General features: G+C 36.7%; 1 protein-coding gene across 2 annotated transcripts; it reads right to left on the reverse strand.

The window, feature by feature from the left end:
• Positions 1 to 1,607: 1,607 nt before the first annotated feature.
• On the reverse strand, positions 1,608 to 22,530 carry LOC117620692 (THO complex subunit 2). 2 transcript variants are annotated; one of them, XM_034350844.1, is made up of 32 exons: positions 22,180 to 22,530; positions 21,962 to 22,087; positions 20,584 to 20,625; positions 20,173 to 20,232; positions 19,985 to 20,047; positions 19,184 to 19,264; positions 18,035 to 18,103; positions 17,908 to 17,955; positions 17,537 to 17,605; positions 17,308 to 17,441; positions 16,149 to 16,224; positions 15,460 to 15,653; positions 14,669 to 14,749; positions 14,194 to 14,404; positions 13,854 to 14,090; positions 13,681 to 13,761; positions 13,424 to 13,543; positions 13,247 to 13,306; positions 12,012 to 12,139; positions 9,463 to 9,559; positions 9,242 to 9,370; positions 8,921 to 9,024; positions 8,335 to 8,515; positions 7,882 to 8,063; positions 7,133 to 7,739; positions 6,857 to 6,961; positions 5,945 to 6,100; positions 5,779 to 5,859; positions 5,236 to 5,700; positions 3,277 to 4,398; positions 2,239 to 2,549; positions 1,608 to 2,014 (listed from the first exon to the last, which is right to left on the reverse strand). In XM_034350844.1, exons 1-32 carry the CDS (start codon positions 22,318 to 22,320, stop codon positions 1,951 to 1,953), a joined length of 5,625 nt encoding a protein of 1,874 aa, XP_034206735.1. In that variant the 5' UTR covers positions 22,321 to 22,530; the 3' UTR covers positions 1,608 to 1,950. The 2 variants fall into 2 exon arrangements, with proteins under 2 accessions (XP_034206735.1, XP_034206736.1); XM_034350845.1 differs by lacking the exon at positions 6,857 to 6,961.
• Between the last annotated feature and the right edge of the window lie 1,168 nt (positions 22,531 to 23,698).

Here is a 23,698-nt window from a genome sequence, read left to right on the forward strand (position 1 = left end):
ATAAAAAAATTCAATATGAAATGGACTTTAGAAACACACATCAAATTCCATTTACAACATAACAAAGAGGTTTTTAACTTCTTATAAATTACACAACTGCCATGAATTTCTTAAAACAAGCTCAACCCCATAACCTCATAAAAAAAAACCCAAAACACTCAATAGGGTATCAAAGTAATTTAATAATCAAAATTAAATTCAATAGGGCCAACTGTCATTTTTTATGTGTTTTTTGTGTTTGTTTATAAAAATAAAATGATGTAGGATTTATCTATATCATTAATGCTAAGAACAGATATATAACTAAATATCTCTAAAATAAACTGAAAGCACCACAATATATGATAGTAGAATTATATTTATTTTTGTGATACTACAACTCAGAGTTCTGATAGAATTTTTCTCTCTTCTTACTTAAGCTTTTTAACTCTCCGTTTTTCTTTTTTTCTTTCTTCTCAGATGCATGAGGAATTCCTCAATTTATATATAAGTTAAGGACTCAACTGCTCAATTGGTTGTTGCATTTTAGAGATCATTCTCCAAAGGACACTTCCAGGAAGATTTGAGATTCGACGAAGAAACGTGTCAAGGCTCAACCAAGGTGAAATATGCACAACTTCAAGCACATAGGAGAGATTTTGAAACTCTTCACATGAAACCAAAAGAGTCTGTTGATGAATACTTCTCGAGAGCGATGGGGATTGTAAGTAAGATGCGGTAGTGACAAGATGGAGGATGTTGCGATCATTGAAAAAATTTATGCGGTCAATGACTCCAAAGCAACCAAATTTCTTCATGACCATGGGAATCAAAATACAATGGGGTCTTCAAGTTTCAGAATTTGGGGTTTGAGGGTACATATTTTGGAAGGAGTGTTGACGTGTTTAGTCCTTTAATTCTTGCACTCAAGCAAATCCTAGCATAAAAAATCAAAGTGGAGAATCCGGATTCATAAATCAGAACTCATGGTGTCTAATGGCTTTATTCGTGAATTAAATCATAAATCATAAAACTCAGGGTAATACACCGGTAAGCTAGGTTAATACGCCCCTTTTAGTATTCATATATCTTCATATTATGAATTTGTTGGCTATAACAATAACAATACACCCCTTTTCCACGATCAATAGGAAGACGTTGCTTTCCGGGCCCCTAGAGAGCATGCAACAGTAACCTAAATAAGAATGAGATATTTCCACTGACACACATTGAGATTTTTGGTGTTTTTGATTGAACCCGTGAGGCTTTAAAACACACATGAGATTTCAATTTGTTCTCACAAAAACTCTTCCAATAATTTTCCGTCCAACAATTGTTGGTGTAATTAAAAAAACTTCTTAAAATGACAAAAGTGTCCTCAAATATTAGACCTCTAGAGTGGATGTGCAATCCAATCTTTGAGGTTGACTTTATCTTTTATTAAAAAAATTATGACTTAAACTTTTGTAGTAAAAATCAACAAAAGGGGTTTTACGAAAATAATTTGAAACCTCAGAAGGGATTTTGTGAAAACATTAACTAGGGTGCCTGCCATATTATAATAAATAAATAAAAAAACACCACCATTCATAGTGATAGCCATTACGATCCAAGCATCATCTGAAGTATTTGGCGAAAAAAATTTCTCTGAATTCCCATTCAAAAATTTTGGGATTCTTTAAATTCCCTTAAATTCTGAAGTTCAGAATTCTAAAAATATCTTAAGTTTTTCTTTGAACCTAATAATTTTACTTGAACAACTCTCTGTACACCTGTGGCCACATTTAAGAAATTTACAATATTGTACATCGGAATATGAATGAATCTATCACTGCCCAATCAAGGGATCATCGGATGAAAGACCATTGGCCATGAAAGAATTTACTACAACAGATTTGTTACAAACCGAAAAGACTTGATAGTGATGTGAACTACAACAAGAGCATGTAGATGATGAAAACTCTCAGTACATCACTTCCGGTGTCTTCTCTTTTGTTCAGCTCTTTGCCTTTTCTCATCCTCCCATTCGTACATCCTGCAACCTGGTTAAGGAGTCCAAATTTCCAATACACAATTGTACAACTGAAACTGAAATGACCAACAATATACGCATGTCAATGCTCATCGTAAACATATTTGGGCATCTTTTTTTCTTTTAAAATTTCATGACAATATGTTCATGTGTGTATTCAGTCGGCAATTAGCAATTATCTATTAAACGCAATGCACAATGACATGAAAAATAGACATGAAGGATACGGATCAGGGTCACGACGAGTCATCTTGCTGGCTGCTTCTTTACCATGAATCCTCACACTTGGTTCCTCCAAGTACCCTGCACGCTGGACAGGGGGTCCTTTCCGGTCTCCCCTATCTCTTCCATCATATGACTGGGACAAACTAATAGAAAGGGGAGGTGGCGGAGGGGGAACTGGTGAATACTCACCAGGTTCCCCAGAAGGCGGGTGCTCTCTTTTAAGTTTCCGCCTCTTCGAAGCTGCAATTGCATCTGTCTCCTCCTTCAAGAGGTTTGCTTTCTCCCTTTCTCGCTCCCTCTCCCTCTCCTCCACCTATATACAGCAAAGCTTAAAGCATAAACATCATATGCGTAATATACAATGAAACTAATGAGAAATCCATTTGAAGTTTGAGCTCAATAAATGCATTGGAAAGAGAAAATTTAAACCCCTCTCTGACAGGTGCACTCATGATATTTACTAAGCAGCGAATCATAAAAAGTCTGGGACATTGAGAAATTAATAGTGGACGTGGAATGCAAACAAATAAAAAAAAGACTGATAAGTAACTGATAATAGACCTATTAAGCTCGTGAAGAAGTGGCGGATGTGTACACAACTTGACATGGTGAAAGAATAGAAAGTTTATTTCTCAATGTGCATACTGAAGCTTATCTGGGCATAAAATCCCTATTGAAGAAGAATAGTGCCATGTAAAAAGCTCTAAACGTTACAGAGCCCCTGCCATGATAGTGAAGCTACTACAGATGATTGTCCCACACACTAGTAAACTTGCACAACTCATGAATAGCCAGGCCTTTTGGCCAACCCCATGAAATATATGGGGCGTAAGCACATGTTTTTTCGACTATTACCAAAATACTTCTATAAACCAAGATATTACTAATCACATTTATTTCAGGCATCATTACCAACATACGCTGTTCTAATTAGAATGAAAAGGGACCAGTTAACAATGCCTGAATAAGGAACCACTTAATATGACATATTGCAAGGAAGTTCCCCAAATGAAAATATAAACTAGTGCTGATACACATACCTTTATTGACAGCCCCTCACGATCTTCGCGCTTTCTATCTCTAAAATCATCTTCTCTTCTACGTTTTGAATCATCTTGTGTAATTAAAGAATTATCTTCAGATCGTCTACGCTCCTTCTCATCATGTCTCGGAGAAAGCCTTTGAGTATGCCTTGTGGTCCCAAACCTTCTATCTGCATCTTCATCTCTTCTTCCAGAACTAACTGAATGCGGAACCATGTGAGGAGGTAAGGGTGGTGGCGGAGGTAAGCTTTGCCCATGATACCGTTCATCAACATGAGATTTTTCCGTTGATATATCATTGTACCTTACTTTACCTCTGTCATCCTTAGATTTGTCAGAGAGTCTATCCACACTCCTATCCATACCCCTCTCTTGAACTTTCTCCACTGAATGCTCCCTTCCATGTCTCTCCATTGACCTGTCCCTGGATCTCTCACCTAAATCGTCTCCACGTGACTTATCAGGACGATCCAACCTTTCCCTGTAATCCTTGTCATGTCTTTCACTGCCCTTATCTTTGGACCGATCTGAAGGCTTATCAGTGGCCTTATAAACACTTTGATCATCAGTTCCTGATTTGTCAAGATCCAACAGTCGAGCATCAACAGACCTCTCTCGGTCAGACAATCGAGCTTCGCCCTCAAAATCCCTCATTTCAGTTTCCCCTTTCCGCCGTTTACTTTGTCTGTCAGTTTCTTCAGCAGGACTGGTTCTCTTTTGCAGCTTATCACTAGACTTTGAAGCACTAGCAGAATTATCATGCCTAGGAGAATGAACAAGTCGAGAGGAATGGGGCCTCAGTGCATCAGAAGTTTCAGGACCATCTTCCTTCGGAGCAGAAACCCTTGTATTGGAAGCCTTTGCAGCTCCAACATCCACCTTTGAATCAATACCATGAATTTCTACTGATGTCTTCGCAAATGAACCTTTAGCTGATGCTGAAACTGTATTACCGTTTGCTGCGATGGCAGGAGAAACATTTGTAGGCACAGCTGATGCATGACACAAGACATCTCTGCCAATTCCTTTTCCAGATCTACCATCATCTTTTGCAAGATCCTGTTTCGGTGGCTTAGCAAGCGATCCAGCAGGACCTGACCGTTTTGCTTGGGCTCTCAACTGTTAACAAATGGAAAACAGATTTTAAGGAAAAAAATAAAGAAAAGCAAGATGATAAAAGCCAGTAGCAAGAAAATGACTGACCACATCATAATGAAATGCCCAACAGGGACAAACAGAGATACTAATTCCACGGAACTATATCATTCTTATAACCATTAAAAAATTAGATTTAGCTCTTTATCTTTTGGCCATAAAAACTTACATACCATATTCGTGAACATCAGGGTCCAGGAATAGGCACCAGGCTTTGGAAAGAAAATTGCAAGAAGCACCACAACAGAGTGAGATTGTAGGTCAACATTCATCCCAAACTCAAGTAGTAGATGTTTTGGTCCGTAGAAGGGATACAACATGATTGCAGATGCTCTAATGATCAATATAAAAACAAACTACATAGATCATTAGAACATCTGACTTCTATCAGTTGCATCTAAATTTAATTCTGGAGCTTCGGACTACTCCAGAACCCTACAAACTTCTGTGGGGTGATTTCAGCCTCGAGTGTTTAACAAGTATTTTCAATATCATTCTTCTCCATCACCCATATGCAAAATACCACATACTACTTTGATATCGTTTATTGATTTAGCGAACATGACAAAAATGATGTCGAGGAGGATTAAATGAAGGAAATGAAAATAAGACTAAATTAAAAATGCTTGTCTCCTACACATCCACACGAGTGCAAAATGCATTTTGCCACCATACCCTTAGTTTCTTCCAATAAAAGTGGTCATCCCGCTGTTAATTACGCTACAGCTTGAGTGGAATGAAGCATGTCCAATGATACAAAAGTTAAACAGAAAAGTTCTTTTTTCTTGGTCAACATAATACCTCAGATTCAGAAGAGTTCTTCGGGGCAGCTTTTCCCATGTTTTCATCTGAGGTTCTATTCGAGGATTCATTCACTTGTTTTTTATTTTCCATAGATCTTGATGTTCCAGATTGTAAAGCAGGTGAGGGCATCGGTGACTGAGCATCGGAGCCACTCACCAATGAGCCAACTTTAAGTTTTAGATGCCCTTGATCAGATTTTACAGTTGAGATACTTTCTACTCTTTCCAACCTCCCATCTGAGGTTTTGGTTTTTAAAATCTGGTCTTTGACTGAGTTTGATGATTCTGGGTGTTGGGAGGGAAGGGCTCCCACTTTTCCTCCTATAGGTTCAGATTGAGAAATATTAATGGTAGAACCACTGTGTGTGGCTGCTGAATTACCAGCCGAAGACTTTGAAGCAAGTGGTGCAGACTTTAATTCAAGATATCCATTACCAAATTCTTCATCTGTAATCCATGAAGACTGCAAATGGGAAAGATAAAAACAATTAAATACCTTCATATCTGAGCTGAAAAGCAAGCTCCAAAATTTAAGACAAACCTTTCTAGCAGCCAAAGCAGCAGCAACACCAGTTGCCAACACCTTAAGGTCTTCTCTCTCATCAGCCTTTATCTTGGAAACCTGCAAGGGAGGTGTCAAAAGGAAGATGCGCATAATGATTCCAGTGAAATTCTAAATAAAAATTACTATTCAAAATAGTTCTCACCCGTTTTTCAAGATTTACACCCGTCTTTCGGGTAACTGGAAAAACACTTGAAATTTTTGACAACAGTATGAGTGCGTTACGAATTTCCATGTACTCAGTTGATTCCAGACACTGAATCAATAACTTTGTAATCCTTTGACTCCACTTCCAGTGAACCTATAAGAAAGTTAAAAGAATGAAAACATCAGACACTGAAAACAATTTTGTTTTTGGTTTTTAGTTTTCACTTTTCTTGCTAGGGATAGAGGGAAAGTATATGGGGGAAAGGGAAATCAAGGGTGAAGCAAGGTTGATGGGAGGAAGGAGATAGAAACGAAGAGGAATGTATGAAACAAAAACTAGAAAGAAAAGAAACAAACTTAAAATTGTTTTCAGATTTAGTTTTTAGTTTTCATTTTGTGTGCCATTTACGTTTCTTCCACATCCTCCTTCCCACTACCATTCATCCACCCTTGTTCATCTCTCTCTTCTGCCTTATATTTCCCACTCCCTCTAACAAAAAAATTAAAACTAAAACTAAACACTAAAAACAAATGGTTATCAAACATGCCCTAAACGATTTGAAAATTGAAAGTCTGTCCAAGCAAGAGCTCCATGACATGGACGAAATGGCCATGGAATAGTTGAGGTTATAAGATCAATCATGAAGTACCCTTCCTTTGGGAAAGGTTCAAGTGTCCAACTGAACTATACAGTTGAAACTTGAAACGCAGAGTACACGGATAAAACAGATGTTTATACATAAACAAAAGATTAGAGAAACAGAATAACTAATTGGGAGGACAAGATTTAGCTGAATCCTTTAAAGAAAACTAAAAGACCTCTACATGAAGACCTGTAGTATTCAGTTTGAGCTTAGTGACTTCTGGTATAGCAGAAGTTAATTTTAGACATAAAAGGCCATGGACCCACCTTCATGAACTGGAAATAGGCAACTCGCTGGCTATTTGGATGTCTATAATATACAGCAAAGCCAGGCATGTTTCCACATTCGCGTTCATAAATAGATTCATCCTTCTGGAAAAAAGCATGGTTCAGCAAGAACAATCAAAAAATGGGGAAAGAGTATAGCAGTTTCAAATGCCCATTAGACCCTCTTATATGTCCAGGACTTGTATGATCAGTGTGATTGAATGTATGATTGGATTAAAAAAAACTAAACCACCAAAAAACATAAAGTTGTCTCACCTTCCAATAGTACGCAATCTTCAACGTCTCCTGCAGAAACTTCCCAAATCTACCTACTTCATACTCAGTACAGCAGCATATCATAGGCTGTAAGGTTCTACAAATGAGAATATCAATGTGGTTGACTGTGTTAAAAAATGGTGTCCCCAGGGAATGAAGAGTGTGCACAAACATGGCACAATAGACAGCATCTGGCATACTGAAAGTACAGCGTGGAAATATACAACGCTGAAGGAACTCCACGTTGATCTTCAAAGTATCAGGGCAAGAACTCAACCATTTGTCCTTCTCCCGAGATAAACGTTTACGAACAGATGCAACATTTTCCTCGTGCTTTCGGAGTTCGCTAGTCAGGCGATCTAGGGATTCTTGAATTCTTTCCTTGTCTTTCTTCCTTTTGGTTATTGCTGAACTTGAATTATCAGAAAGCTCTTCCAGAGCTTTAAGAGCAGCATGCTGTTTCGCAATTTCAGACTCGTAACAATTTCTAGGGACATAAAGATCATAGAGCGTGAGACCCCAAAATGTCGCATAGAGATCAGGGGAGAGGCTATTCCAGGCTTTTGGAGGCAACATCGTTTTAACAGTATTAAGAAGATCCAACCACCTAATACAATTAGACAAAAACAGCAAAGAAATGCAACACAATTAGAAAAAAGGGTATGTCAAAAGTAACTAGACAAGAATAAGCTTCACATCAAGAGATGTCTAAATGCAATAAACCAGACAGTACTCTTTAGAAAAATTACGTTACGGGCTTCGATGGAGAGCCAACATCCAGAACCAAATTTCCAGAATGCTCTGCAGCTTCAGACTCTGAATTTGCAGAGGTGATACCCTGAGTGTCATTATTGTCTAGAGGCCAGAAGACATCGGAACTCCCACGGCACTTGAAGAGCCTCATTACAGGGCGATAAATTAAGAAAGCAACCTATGTCATGGAGGAAATACAATTAACAGACTATTCAGGTTCACAATTTATGTTATGTGAAAGCTGTAAGCCACTGAGGTAGACATAACTTTTCAGGAAAAAAAAACACTTAACCATAAATAGATACAAAGTTCACTATTATGAGAATTTACAAATTAGGTGCTGTGATTAAGTACAGATGGAAGAAAATAATTAAAATAACTAGATATTCAAAGCACTTAACAGGGGGAGAGAGAGAGAGAGAGAGAGAGAGAGAGAGAGAGAGAGAGACCTCAGGGTCAAGGTGGTATTGATGGACAAGATCATCAAGCGAAGGAATTAGCTGAGCATATGCTGATGTCGGTGTCACAGCACTGCAAAGAAATTCCACGTATTGAAGGAGAGTTCCATGACACCTATCAAACTGCTCGCTAACCATCTTAATGTAAGGTGCATCAGCATCTATTATGACCCTGCAGAGAATATACAAATCTCGTCAGTACATAACTGAGCTTGCCTCAGATAAAACAGTGCCCCCATGGTTCATCCACAGAATCAAAATTGTTTCAGGCTGAACACAAAAGACAGATGCTTTATCAGGACATTAGAAGCATTGCATAAATCCCCTAAAAGGACTGATAAATGCCATTGGCTGTTCCTCTTAATACACACCCAAACCAAGGGAAAAAAAAAAAAAAAAAAGAGACTACAGAACAGGTCTACCTACAGAATGAACCAGCCCATAAACAACTTCAAGACACCTTGCAACCAATCATCTTTGGAACAAACAAACATAAATGTTTCTTGAAAAGAATCATATAGAAATATAATGATGGATATCAAATAACAAATGAAAGCAAATAAGATCTACAGCTTACACAGAACGATGCTGAGCAAGAAGTAACAAAAGGGGTATTGCCAGCTTCGATTCATCCTTGGGGAGCAGCGAGTCCCTTAGCCTGTTAGTGGACTTGATTAATGCCTGTAACATTATTAAAATCAACATTAACATCTTCAAAGTTAGGCAACTCAAAATCCAAAACATGCATTACTGCTTTAAACTTAACAACTTAAGCAACATTGTAAGATTAAAACATACTTAACATTCAGAAGATATCAAATATTGGTAAAATAACATCTAAGAGATTATTCTACTTGCCTACTTGAATGACAGAAAATAATCCAACATTACAAGGCACCTTGTTATTGCGAGTAACACCAAAAGAAGTTGCCTGATAACGAAGAGTCTCACTGCCTGCCATGGCATCCAGCTGATCCTCAGTCAGATTCTCGGTGTAATGGACATTTGCCATTTGCTGAATAAGCTCCTGATATAATCATAGAAATATAATTCAATCTTATCAAAGCTTGAGGACAAATCATATGAATAGCAGGCATAACCATTGAACCTTGAAAATACCTGAAGGAGAACCAGCTCTATTCCTTGGCCCTTTTTCAGTTGATTTACAAGATACTGGAAAAGGCCCCTCAATTCCATAGATGGGTATTTCTTACACCTAAGAAAATAAAAAACTGAGGTGGTCAGCTTTCTTAAAAGCTAAAAGATTACAAACTTGACTCTAAAAAGAAAAAACAGGAAGAAATTAAAATTTTAATAAAATAACAACAATCATAAAACCAAAGGGAAAATAAAAAGAACAACCAATCCAATTAAACATTGTTCACCTAAATCTATCAGTGTTCATTTATAAATTCAGAAGCAACTAAAAAGGAGAAATTATCAAACTCAACAGAGATAAATCAAGAAAAGAAACAAAAAATTTACATACCAAAGTGACAGTTAAGAATAACTTGACACAATTCTGACGAAAATACATAAATTGAAAAAAAAAAATAAAAGACGTCCTTAAGCGACTATGAATAGTATCTCAAATGCAAAATAAACATATTGCTATACTAAATTATGCAAAAAGAATTCTATGTCCTCAGATCAGTGATTAGAAATTATATCACCCATACACCATGGAAAGATGGACAAAACATCACTATAAAAGAGAAAAAAGGAATCAAGCATCATCTGTTGAATCTATTTTGTCTATTCAGACAATCTAGAATGTAACATTTTCTGACCGTCAATCAAAGTCTCCCTTTCAATGTCCACAAATTTCCTAGCTCCATTCATACAGCCTTGTTTTTTCAGAGAAGAAACAAATTTTTATTAATGAAAAGGAAATTACAATCTGCGAACAAGCAGTCGACAGCAAAACAGGTGAAACGAAAAAAACTCTTATTTCAACAAGAATGATCAAATAGAAGCTACAACGTGAGACAATTACAACTAAACCACAGACCCGAGTTTAACAACTCTAACCATCAACTCACAGTTGCCTTCCAATCTAAATAGATAGAATGAAATGAAAGCTCCTTGAATTCCACTGGAACTGAAGGCCAAAAGAAAGACCGAAAACTTTGCTTTTTCTCCCAGAGCTCCCCCGATCCCACTCCTTCAAAAATTTCAAATATTCTTCTATTTTGTCCCCAAAAAACCACCCACATTACAGCTAACACAATACAAACCCCAATCACTTTAGCTTTTTTACCCCTCCCAGCCACTTTGTGCTTTTCATACAGTAAGGAATAACAATCTCTCGGGACAAACCAACTCAAAGTTATTTCCCCGAACAACCTCCATCATAGACTTAAAGTAATAAAAGGCGGGCAGTGAAAAAACATGTGATTGGCACTTTCCCCACCTCCTTCACAGATAACACACCATTGAGGAGAAAAACAAAAATTAGGCCTCCTCCTCTGAACCATATCGCAAATATTGACTAACCATACACCACAGGCCACGCCAAAATTTTCTCTTTTGATGGGACCATTGCTTTCTAAAACTGCCAATAAGGCTGAAAGGAAAGATGTTCAGGCTTGTCATAAAGAAATCTGACAAAGTACTTGCACAAAATTCTCCTCAGGATCTAACATTCATTTCCAAGAATCTAGTCTAGTTTGTGAAAGGTGCACACTTTCTAACAGCAGTAATGCAGATAGCCCCCTCCACCTCTGCCTCATTCAGATTTCTCCTGAAACCAAAGTCCCAACTATATGGAGAAGTAAAACAAATCACAAGGCTGGAAATGTTTGAATCTTTTAATGTCAAGTGCAACAGTATTTGAAATAGGCTTCCCAGAGTTCTCTTTCCCCTACCCAGAGATCCTTCCAGAAACTTACCCTTAAACCATTACCAGCACCAAACTCGCAACACGATAAAAAAGGATGGAGTACTTGAAAAATATCTTTCCATTGATTCCAACTTGATCCTCTTTCCACCAGCTTGGTATCCCAGCCTGGCCTATCCCATATTTGCTTCTGACCACTGAATACCATAAAGCTTTCTCCTCCAAATGGAACCTCCAAAGCCGTTTTCTCAGCAAAGCTTTTCCCCTACCCAGAGATCCTTCCAGAAACTTACCCTTAAACCATTACCAGCACCAAACTCGCAACATGATAAAAAAGGATGGAGTACTTGAAAAAATATCTTTCCATGGATTCCGACTTGGTCCTCTTTCCACCAGCTTGGAATCCCAGCCTGGCCTATTCCATATTTGCTTCTGACCACTGAATACCATAAACATTTCTTCTCCAAATGGCATCTCCAAAGCCATTTTCTTAGCAAAGCTTTACTCCTCAATAGTTTCCCCCAATCCCAGGCTAATCTGCAACCCGGAAACTGAAGTGAAGAATCAAAGTATATATCTAGACTTTGTATAATGGTGCAAACATGCAGAATGACTCAAATAAATGCCAAAAAGTCAAAAGGGGAAAAGGAAAGGGATGAACAAAAATAAACAAATAAAGCTCAAGAGAGTAACCGAATCGTACAAACCCAAAATAAGCGATCAACTAAGGACAATGCATATCAACTACTATATGGCATAAACAAATAGGGTAATTCCAAATAAGCATATCAAAAATACATATAGAAGCCATAAGACGAAAAAGACATACAAGTGACCCCAAAATGAAGCCAAAGATTGAAGCCAGTCTGACACGTTAAGGCCATCCTCTTTTAGCTTATCACGCCCTCCTTGTGCAAGACGCTCAATCACAACATATTCCAAAACGTCATACTCCAGCTGGACAGAAATCACGCATATAAAAATATTAGCAAAGAAAGCATGGGCATAAAAATATGTATATAACATTTATATATACATCCACACACGAAAGCCAAATCCAAGAAGCAACATCATAAAGTAGCAAAATAGAGTGAAAGCTATTCTGCAAAGAAAGGTGCCTCATGCTGGAGTATAAAGTCTCAAGAAATGCACTAGAATATCATGCTGGAAAACGGAGAACCAACCACAAAAGTTAAGATCACCGAATATCATGCTTAGGGCATTAAACTTGAAAACCATCTCTCCAGAAGGCCAAATCTGGAGAAGGAAAAAAAAAGCACTCATTGTAATTTCCAAGGATCCTACTTAAGACTCTAAAAGATTATTGATTAAATTACTGGCTACGACTACTACTTCATAAAATCACAACAGAACTTTATTCCAGCCAAGTATCTTCCTGGTAATTCTTAAGCACCAAATGATAAGCATAACTAATTCTAAATTCCACCAAGTGGTCTTTCAGAACACAAAAAGGTAACTATGACGACGTAGTACAATAACTACTCCTATATGGTGTTTACAAGGAGCAGAGAAAATTTCCATCAAAAGCTTGATTAAAGATCACTTAGAGGATGCCTGGCCATGGAATCGTCATACATAATCTTTTAGGTAGAACACATAGACCAAAATATAGGCCTCCACTGCCTCGTATACACTGACAAAAAATTCACTAGTATGAAGACGTGTCAAAGCTGTTTCACTGTCAATCAAGAGCTTATGAACAGTGTCAAAATAATTTTTAAAATAGTAACCAAATATAAGTAATTTTGACAAAAAATGTATAAAAGTTGGATACAGATGGGCACACACGGACACCAGTGCTGTATCCTAATGTGCCCAACATAGAAAATTTATACAAATTGTCCTACAGAACCACAGGTTGTCTCATAATCAACTACAATGATGGAGGACAACACTTTGAGTAAGATAACAGGAGGGGCAAAACAGATAGCTGGTATACAACCCGATTACACCCATTCAAATCAACAGTCTTAACAGTAGTCATAGAAGGGAAGGAAAAAGATGATGAAAAAAAATTTAACACAACAAAATAGAAATTCATACCTGAGTCAAATACTTAAATGCATCTACAACAGGAGTAATCATATCTCTGTACGCCTCAATCTGCACATAATATCAACAGATTAGCAATTGCTTGTGCACAAACACTAAAATACAAAAAACAAACTATCAAAGATTCCAAAAGACAAAGTGAAAGTATAATCACTAATAAGGCAAGACCTGATGAACAATTGTTCTAAGTACAGTCATTGGATTTGCATGAGCTAACTTTGCAACCATCCGACCTAGCTGCTTCAAATTTTCTTTTGCAAGGCGTTTCAAAATTCTTCTAGTGTCCAACTATAAAGAGGAAAAATAAAAGACGTATCAGTGATGCTTTTAGGGCATTAAGCATGCAACATACAACAATGAAAAAAGTGTAAATCCAAGCATATTCAGAAAGCAGGGAAGACTCAAGAAGAAAATATTTGTTGTACCTTGGCTGTTTGCCTTGCTGCTAAAACCATAGGAATGCGTTCATCTTCTTTCTCCCACTCACCATATAAACGATACCGCACCTAAGCAGACGAGATTTATCTAGCAAGAGTGTCTACCATACAAAATAAATTCTCAAAAGTGAAGAATCAAATATCTTTGATGCAAGGCCAACCTCATAGGGGAGTAGACTCATCACTTCCCAGATCTCCTGTCCAACGGCTGGATTTGCAGGTACCAATTGTAAAGAAGGAAGTAGACATGTTCCCAAGGCTTCCTCTATCCTTGACTTTGCTTCCTTAAGGTGCAGACGAGGATTCCCGACAAAAACATAACTGGGATCCACGACTCGTTCACCACTGCTTACAAGATCAAGTGCAGACGAGTAATAACCCCTCAATACTCTACATACCTACACCAAAAATGAGATAGAATCAGTCAATCCTTAAGTTATAAGGAGATAAAATCTCAAAAAGAAAAAAAATATACATGAAGATAAGATATAAAATTTGCACCTTCTGCAGCAACAAAGTATCGCGATAAAGATAGGGTCCAGCACAAGCAAGCATCTGAAAAAGTTCTTTGGGAAGGTCAACAAATGATCCATGTCCTGACGAATTTTCTGTATGAATTACATCAACACTGGTTCCTGAGGAAGACCCAAAACTTAGGAGATGTGCTCGGCGAACAGTGTCATATGCAGAAGAGATTGTTTTTTCAATGAGCCTGGACACAAATATCAAATAATTATTAGAAAGAAAAAGTAGATGCCCTGCCCCTGCCAAAGCTGAGAATGGGCATGCACAAAAGGAGGAGGCTAGAGAAAGCCAAGTTAAAACTCTTCAAATGCACTCAAAAACAACTATGCACAATCATCCAACCATCTGCACTTAGTTTGTGCATGCATGTCTATGAGAGCACATTCAGTCAAGTCACAAGTAGCTCATAGTATAAAACAAAAGAAGAGTGAATAAAATACATTAGATTTACCTGAACAAGCTATTACAGATTTGAATATGTTCAACAGGATGTAGAGGTGAGAGACGCTCAAATAGCAAATGTGCATGGTACCTGATGAGCGGAAATTCAATAACAAATGAGATCTTTAAAATCTACACAAAATAAAGGCTATTGCACAAAACTGAACATCAGTTCAAAACTTCAAACAAGCTGAATTCATTATATTTTGAAACGAACTTGAACACTTCCACCTCTAATTGTATATATGCATGACAAACAAAAATCAAATACCAATCTTTATGCAGACAGCTGACAAAGAATTGGTTAGGACAAGCATAAACCATTCTAGCCTTTTCACATAATTCCCAAGCCCTGGTGTTGTGAAATTCCAGTCAATTGAAAGCATCTAGGTTAACAAAATCAAATAAGTACAACATGGTTCAACAGATCACCATCATTGTTGCAAACATAGTAAACCATACATTTACAGAATTTTGACATGACAAAAATTTAGAATGATCATCAAGAAGGCAGCAAAAGGACCTTTAGTTCATAAACGAATTTCATCACAGAAATAATATAACTGGAAAGATAATATTGTAGGGTAAGACCGCATAACAGACAAAGAACTGGCTCAAAAAAGGACAGTGCATACATGAAAGCAACCAGTTCAAGAGCTCTATTACCAATTTAAGCAAGCAGCAATCACTTATAGAGTAATAACCAGTGTAAACAAGAAACGAAGAAATAAGTACAGAACTCAGAAATCATTAAGGGGGAAAGGCTGGAAACCAGAAGATCCCAAGTACAAGCAAACATACCAGTCATTTACAGAAAGAAAACCAGTGAGCAAGCCCAAAGTTTGATTATTTTCACACTCTGTAGACCGCTCACCAACTGCCTCTGTTTCCATGTCTAAAGCGGCAAAGAGGTCTATTGTCACGTCTCCTTGTTTCTCATCATCCATGAGATCCTTCCCAGTAGCAGCAAGATTTATTTTACCAATTTTGTTAGCCTGCAAATATTAGCAGATATACAAGTAAAAATGGAAAGCATAGCCTTTCATATAAGAGTAAACAGACTTTGAAGGCATAAGCAAGTAAAGCCGCTACCATAACTAAAAGAAATATACTTGAAACGCTCTCTACAGAAAAATCAGGTATGATCAAATAACATAGCATCCACCTGACACAATATACACAATTTTCTTGTCCACCAATGCCCTAAAATCCATAGGCTGGGCAAGGGAAGCACATAACATACAAGTGAAACATAGCATGTGCAATGGAAATAAGTTGTAGCCTCATACATTAGTAACCATGCAGAAAAACTCCCATGATAACAGATGTTACACATCACATAACATACAATTGAAACATAGCATATGCAATGGAAATAAGTTGTCGCCTCAAACATTAGTAACCATGCAGAAAAACTCCCGCAATAACAGATGTTACAGATCAGATAACAAAGTTATAACCCATATTTTATACAGACAATAAAGTTATACCTCATCAAGTCGCTTGGAAGAGAAAGCACTATAATGTTCAAATGCTTCATCATCCTTGGGAAGTAGATGAGCATATCTGTCAAAGACATTAATGAAAAAAATCACCAGGAGGCCCAGCACAAATAGAACTCTAATTCAGATCATCAAGGAAACTGAATACATGGGCAGATAATGAACAGCATAACAGCACATATAAAAATGATAAGAAAACATATATAAATTAACCAACCACAATTAAAAGATGTCAAAGGTATAAACAAGAACTAATTCCAGACTCCAGCAGTGGTTTACATGTAATTTAATCCTCCTGTAGCTCCATCCAGTATTTACCACTAAGAAATATTCATTATAAATCTTGCACTCATGCTATTATGCAATTGCCTCACTGTATTCAAGCACAGTACCAGAACTTGTCACACCCTTAGGTTTGATCATTGTTAAGGTTTCAATCAAAAAACTGTAAACACAGTTTACGCATCTTAGGAGTGCATCATGCACACAATTACCAAAATCAAGTTCAAGTTAGCACCGCACTCCCTCAATATTAGAGTCATTGATCCCTAAGCAAGATGTGTCTCAATATTAGAGTCATTGATCCCTAACCTTAGAAGTGCATCACTAGCATCTGTAGATGTGTCTCACCACTCCCCAAGGACTCTATATTTGCAAGCCAATCTTTAAGCTTACCAGCTACTGTACTTAAGCACTATGAAACAGCCCATGACAAGGCACACAGACTCACCCATAAGTGTGGTTGCTAGATAAACATTGTGATTGCCGGCAGACTATGAAATTTAATAGTCACTAGCCTTTCAATAGAAATTACCCTGCATCTCAGCTAACGATGTGATTATGAGTAAGGCTGAATCCAAGCTACACCAAGATAGTCACAAATGGCCCATAGCGGCACCACAGAAACCCATGAATCTTGTACTATCCATGATGATCTCAGAATATACAGCACACTAGTCTGCCCTTGCGCTTACCTAACTAAACACATGCTTGTGGGTGCTAAGTCAATGCTCCCACATGACGGGCAATGACATTACCATTTCAACTTCATCCGTTCCAAGAGGAAACATTATCCATGATTGAATCAAAATAATTAAACTCAACTAAAAATCCCAACAAATACAAAAATCACCAAAGGAAAACTCACATGCTATCAAGATCAATAAATTCCTCCTTCACCAACAAAGCTGTAAGCTTATAAAGTCCAAATGGCACCGGACTATTTACTTCCAAACGCTGATAATATTGAAATTTAAAACCAAGGATTTGTGAAGCATGAGACTGCAAAAGATGATGAAGTAGTGAGTTAAATCAAAATAATCAAAATAATCAAAATATAGCATGCTAGTTTAAGTTGGTAAATAGAATATCCTTACCTTCGGAAAAATTGGTATCAGCTCCAAAAATACATTACTATCTGGCTGAAGTTCAAAGCACTCCAAAACCTAACCGAAGAAAAGTATTGAAGAGAAAATAGTGAATCATAGAACATCAAATTCTTAGTAAAAGCATAGAAAAAGACAATACTTGGCTCCTGATGCATCAGGATCAGGAGGAGCTCCTCCTTATATGGAGATGTGACTCATCTAGTAGTGGACACCTGTCCACAATTAAAATATAAAATAAAAAAAGTTGAAGCAAACACAAACAGTTCCTCCTGATGCATCAGGATCCAAGCATTGTCCAAAAAGAAAATACAGGCTGTACAGAAAAATAAGTACAAATAAGGTAAATAGCGACAACTTACAATATCAAAGACATGATTTGGATCCAGATCAAAATGTCCAATTAATGACTGCAAGGATCAGTCTAATCAGGAAGATGAAAAGTATATAGAAGAAAAAAGAGTGGAGAAAAATATATCAAAGCTAAACCTTTATAATGCCTATTGTTGCTGCTGCATTGTGTGATGAAGTTTCTGAGTTTTGGCAAAGAAGGGTAACCTACAAATAAACAAGGCAATAAATATACATAATTACATGTCTCAAACCTACTGAAATTAAACCACATGCTTCAACCAAGATGTCCCTCATTAGATAGAGAGGACACGACAAACTTTATATTCATGAAAGGGAAGAAAAAGTGATAACTTAAATGTGACTTCACCATGGAAGCAAACAAAATGGTAAAACACACTGCTAACAAAGTACCTTAAGCTAAATCCAACCAACTATAACATGAGTCACAAAATATAAAAAAGAATACATGCGAGGACTTCTCCCATGATGTTGAAACAGAAGTAAAAAGGAAATGTAATACAATAGAACATTTTCTCTGCATAACATCGTATAGTTGCAATGATGACTGAATCAGAAAGTTAAAAAAGTAGAATAAAAATTGTTTTTAAAAAAATGAAGTCTTACCCATTTGCAATGCATTCATTCATGAAGTTGCAAACGTGATGACTTACCAAGCAAAAATCCGATGGCCGACTCAGTAAAACCAGACTTTAACTAAATAAACATATTACCTAGCTTATGTGGAAACTCAGAACAGTTATATCTCTCCAATCATATATATGGAGATAGTACACAGACTACCAACTACACACTTCTAGATACATGTAGTTTATCAAGATTCAATCTATAAATTCGAAGGTGATGCTAAACCTCCAACCTGAATACCCGACTCTAATCACTAGATTCACAACTACATAAAATGCCTAAAGGCAGTAGTTTAGTTTAGGAGATTCTGAAAGCAGCTGCACTCAAACTCATCAAATAATGGATTTCTTTCAATAAAACTAGAATTAACAAGAATTGAGATTTAATTGGTTGCATTAAAATTTAACTTATGTATACTATAAACTCTGAACTTATGATGATCTTTATCTTGGAAACAATGAGTTGAATCAATTGATAAAATAAAAGTTCCATAACAAGAATAAAGTGCGGGCACGTAAAAGCTAAATACCAGCAAAAGAATTAACAAGATAAATGTCTTCTTCTTTTTTATCAATAATATTCCCACTAGTGTAGCACATTGAATAAACTTCCAAAGGATATTATCAATAATAATCTTACTAGCTTGGCATAGCCCTCGCTCTCTTCTCGAAGAAGGTTAAACTTTGTTTGCTGATATAGAAGACGGGTGTTTACTCTGACCTGAAATTAAAAGCATGCACACCAACTTAGATCATATTCAAGATTCCTGCTTCAACATATTGATTATTTCAAGCTAAACCTTTTTTTTCTATCCTTTTCATGGCAAACTTATGCTTGCCATATTTTGTTAGGAACCATGCACATCATTATACACAATTCCAAGCCTCACTTTGTTGAAACAAACTATTGCATTTAGATCTCCCTATAACAATCAGTTGCAAAGGTTGACACTAACGTTAATGTACACCTAATGATATTAACAATTGACAAGAAAACATATAAATAATAAGTAAATTTAGGTTTTGCCCATAAAAAAACTTTCACTTTTGGAAAAAGCCAAAGCTTTTTCAAAAAAGACAGAAAAATCTCTCAACTTTCAAACCAAAGACATGCAAATGTAAAGGATTCTTTTGGAAATCAAAAAATAAATAAGGGCAATTTTGTCCATTTTGGCTTCTTTTAAAATTTTTCTCTCTCCTTTGGTTTTTTCCAAAGTCTCCCATAATAATACATTATAAAGTATATGAATTGACATCAACAGGGATTTTTTACCAGATAAAAGAAAATTTTAAAGTTCACCAATGGCATGCAAGATTCTATTTGCACAAACTCATCAGGATGATACTGTTAAAAAGGACAATTACAACACAAAGTCGGTTCATATTTTGGGCAAGGCCACCATCATATGAGCACATAGCTACACACTAATAATCTTCTTACCTCTTTACTCTTCAATTCCTGAGCCTTTATCTTGATCATTTCAGCCTCCCACAAAAATTCTTCCTACAATTTGTGAAGTATATATGCATAAGTTCTTTTTCATACAAGAAGATTGAAAACAGCGCCAACGAAGAAAAAACCATGACCAGATAACCATCAGGTAAACTAGGACAAGGATAAGCGTTCACCTCACAGCGTTCCTGGAAAAGTCTCAACGGAACTAAGGAAGATTCCACCAACCATTTAGCCTGAGAAACAGAAAACAACTAAACAATAAGTAACCAGGCTCAGAAAAATCTAGATAAAATCCCAAACAGAAAAGGAAAGGGCAGGGTGGACAAATAGAAAAGATGCTCCAACAACCAATATGCATAGTGAAGAAGACAATGAACACCAATAAAGTACAAGACTCCTGTTTCGAATGTAGTGCCTTTTTTTTCTTTTTTTTTGAATAGAAACATTTTCATTCAAATTGTAAGGATCATTTTTCCAGAAACATTTTTTTTTTTTTTGAATAGAAACACTTTCAGAGGAGTCTTGGCCTTCCAAATCCAAGTAAATTTGATTGCGAATGTAGTGCCTTTTAACCAAGTACTAACCAATTTTATAAGACGAGCACGATGCTCTCCAGGCATTCTAATCTGCAAATTAAGTGAACTTCCACATGTCAGCAAGAACAGCCAGATAAACATCATATATTAGTGGGTCATTGATTAAAAAAATGATAACATTAAGCTTAAACATAATAGGCCATAAAAACAAAAAAACAAAATCAAAGGCAACAGTGGAACACCAAAATCGTTATCTTCCGACAATTAAGCAGAACCCACACATGCAGTAGCTTGCAGAAACTGTTAAAAATCCAACTTCCTCATAGTTGCTTTCTCAAAGCCCTCTTTTTCAATAGTTTACCTTGCTTTTCCAACAAAGTTTATTTATAAGAGAGACAAATTGCACCCATGCAGCCACATCCCTCTCGTAATACTACTTGTTATTATCAACCATTTGCAACAATTTCTCCTACAAATGATACTAAGGATCAATGACATTAAAGCATCAAAATAATATCAAGATGTGCATCCAAACATCTGAAGATCAAGCACTAGCATCCAATTAAAATGACATCAAAACTATACATCCCCATCCATTCATTAAGTGAACAATCTCAGAGTTTACAGAAAGAAGTCCACTCTAAAAGGGAAATGTTACAAAAGCACCGTAAGCGATACCACAAATGAAGTAGGAAAACAGCCAACAGAAGTTGTTTTCAATTTCTAAACAAAACTCATGCTTCTCTCCAGCACAATCTCAGCTTTAAGCTTTATGGAAACAATCCATTTCAAAAAGAATATTTTATAGAAGCACTGCAAGTGATCCCACACATGTAGTAGGAGGAATACAGCCAAAATCTACCACACCAACCTCATTTGTGGCCAAATTAAACTAATCTCAAGAGATTACATAAGACGCTAATATAGTGTAGACCAAATTTCTCAATCAAAAGTTTGAAGTACAAGCAAAACTTGTAGTGAATAGGGTTGCAAATTGTATCCACTGGTTCTGCTAAACCAAATTGTACAATTTAATACTAAAAAGACAACAATGGAATGATACCTATGGGTAAGAATCACTTGAAACTAAAGCCACTAGAACTTGCCTGCTTAAGAAGGAAGCCATCAAAAGCCCATTTCAAGAAAGAGGCTTCTGATCATAATTGCACCACACGTTGTTAGGACAATCAAATGCAAAAAATAATTTCAAGTGTAGTGTTTTCTGGCATGTTTGTTCCTGCTATTCACAAACACTCAGCCCTAAATTAATCCCATCGATATTACATAGAGCGGTAGGGTCCCTTTATATTAGGATTCAGTTCCCTAAGGATTTAAACTACAATTGTTCAAGATCCAAAGTTCTTCATCTAATTTCACTGTTTAAAAGAAAAACTAACAAACTTCAAGCAAATAATAAACAACTCACATCTTGAGACAATTGGGTGACAATATCCGCAAAACTGGAAGCCAACTCTTCGTCCGAAACCTTATCAGAGAACTCAACTGAATCCAACGCTGCTTTACACTTCTGCAATGGCAATTCCCCAGAAACCTAACAACCAAAAAACACAAAATTCAAACCAAAACCCTTACCAATTGCTTAAAAATCATATTGAAAGAGAAAAGGGGGCATCTTGAGCTGACCATGGTGGTGCAGAGCTCGTAGAGGAATCGAAGCATGGGAACGGGGTCTGCGAGCTTGAAATTAGAGGTGCCATTCTTCCATTCACGAACGCAGTCCTCTCTAACGTATGCACGCTCTACGGGTGGGAGAGACATGCTCATAGAGCTTGCAAAACCCTACAGACACTGTGAGTCGAGTTCAACGTCAACCTTATAGTACCTTAGCGTACCCGTTTTTCACAACGACAAAGAAGAAGAGATGGGAGGGCAGGTCGGTCTGGTTCAACTGGAAAAAACGACAACGGAGGAACCTAGGGATTTCGACGAAGGAAGATCGTGGTGCGATAATGGGCTCGGTGTGAAAATATGGAGCGGCCCAGATAGCAGTAGCGATGGATTAGGGCTTTCTCAACCAATTTGGTCGTAAACCCAATGTCCCTCCAAAAAGTAACTATTTGGATTTTTGTCCCACTTAAATTGTTTTTTTCTCCAAACTCTTCAGACTCAAATTTGAAGTCTGTAACTTTATTAAATTATTTAAGAATGATTTAAATCTTTTTTTTTCTTCATGAATAACTTTTCTTCAATTGATATTTTTAAATAACTTCATAATTTAATTTTTTTAAACAATTTGACTTTTAAAAATTAAAATTCCATAAAAATAATTTTATTTGAAAAATATGTAAGTATTTACAGAGTTTGGATATGATTTCGATTAATTTAAAATATTTTTTAAGAGTTAAATTTTAATTTTATTTGTTGGATTTTTTTACCATTAAAATAGCTTGGATTTAATATGGATCATTGATTTGGATTACTATTAGAATAATTTTTTTTTTTTTAATGTTGCGACACCAACGTAGGGATGGCAAAAATTCCCGCAGGGGCGAGTACCCGTCAGATCCCCAACCCTAACGAGAGGAGATTTCAGGACCAAACGTGACAGAACCCGATCCCAATTCCACTTTGGAATTCGAACCAACCCTGTGCGTGTCCGACACTGGCAACGGTCGGGCACAAATGACCATTTTACCCTTTCTGCTACAGTTACGATTAAAACTTCCTATGAACTCCTGCCGAAAATTCGGCAAAGTCTCCCCTGTATTTTGATCAAACCCAAAATCTTCCGCCTGTGAAACAAGTAAATTAATTCACCCAACTGCCAGAAGACATCCAAACAACCATTCACCAGTTCAGGTTTCTCACTAAAATTAGATATCAGAGCATTTTCTAAAGTTTACAGGGTTTCAAGGACTTTTCCACAATACTCTACATTACTTGGTGGCGCGGAAGCTAGGAATGGCCCGGTGGTGGATCCTGCGCACTTCTACGGCCTGGGGGCGAAAAATAAGTTGAAAATGTGAGTGGACCAAACATAAGGTTCTTGAAAACAGTTTACAATCATAATAACCCCCATGGTAAAAATAACTTGATAAGTAAAGCTAAAGTTCAACTGTGTTTAATATAAGGTATTCATCTAAATATATATATATAATCGTATGTATATAAATTCGTAAAACTGAACAATTATATGAAGATA

This window comes from Prunus dulcis, chromosome 3, assembly GCF_902201215.1.
Source record: "Prunus dulcis chromosome 3, ALMONDv2, whole genome shotgun sequence".
NCBI lineage: Eukaryota > Viridiplantae > Streptophyta > Magnoliopsida > Rosales > Rosaceae > Prunus > Prunus dulcis.

Coding starts and splice junctions, on each gene's coding strand:
- LOC117620692 (XM_034350844.1), bottom strand. CDS start 22,320: ATGAGCATGTCTCTCCCACCCGTAGAGCGTGCATACGTTAGAGAGGAC. Junction 22,088..22,179: donor ACGAGCTCTGCACCACCATG/GTCAGCTCAAGA, acceptor TTTGGTTGTTAG/GTTTCTGGGGAATTGCCATT. Junction 20,233..20,583: donor GTGCTCGTCTTATAAAATTG/GTTAGTACTTGG, acceptor TCTGTTTCTCAG/GCTAAATGGTTGGTGGAATC.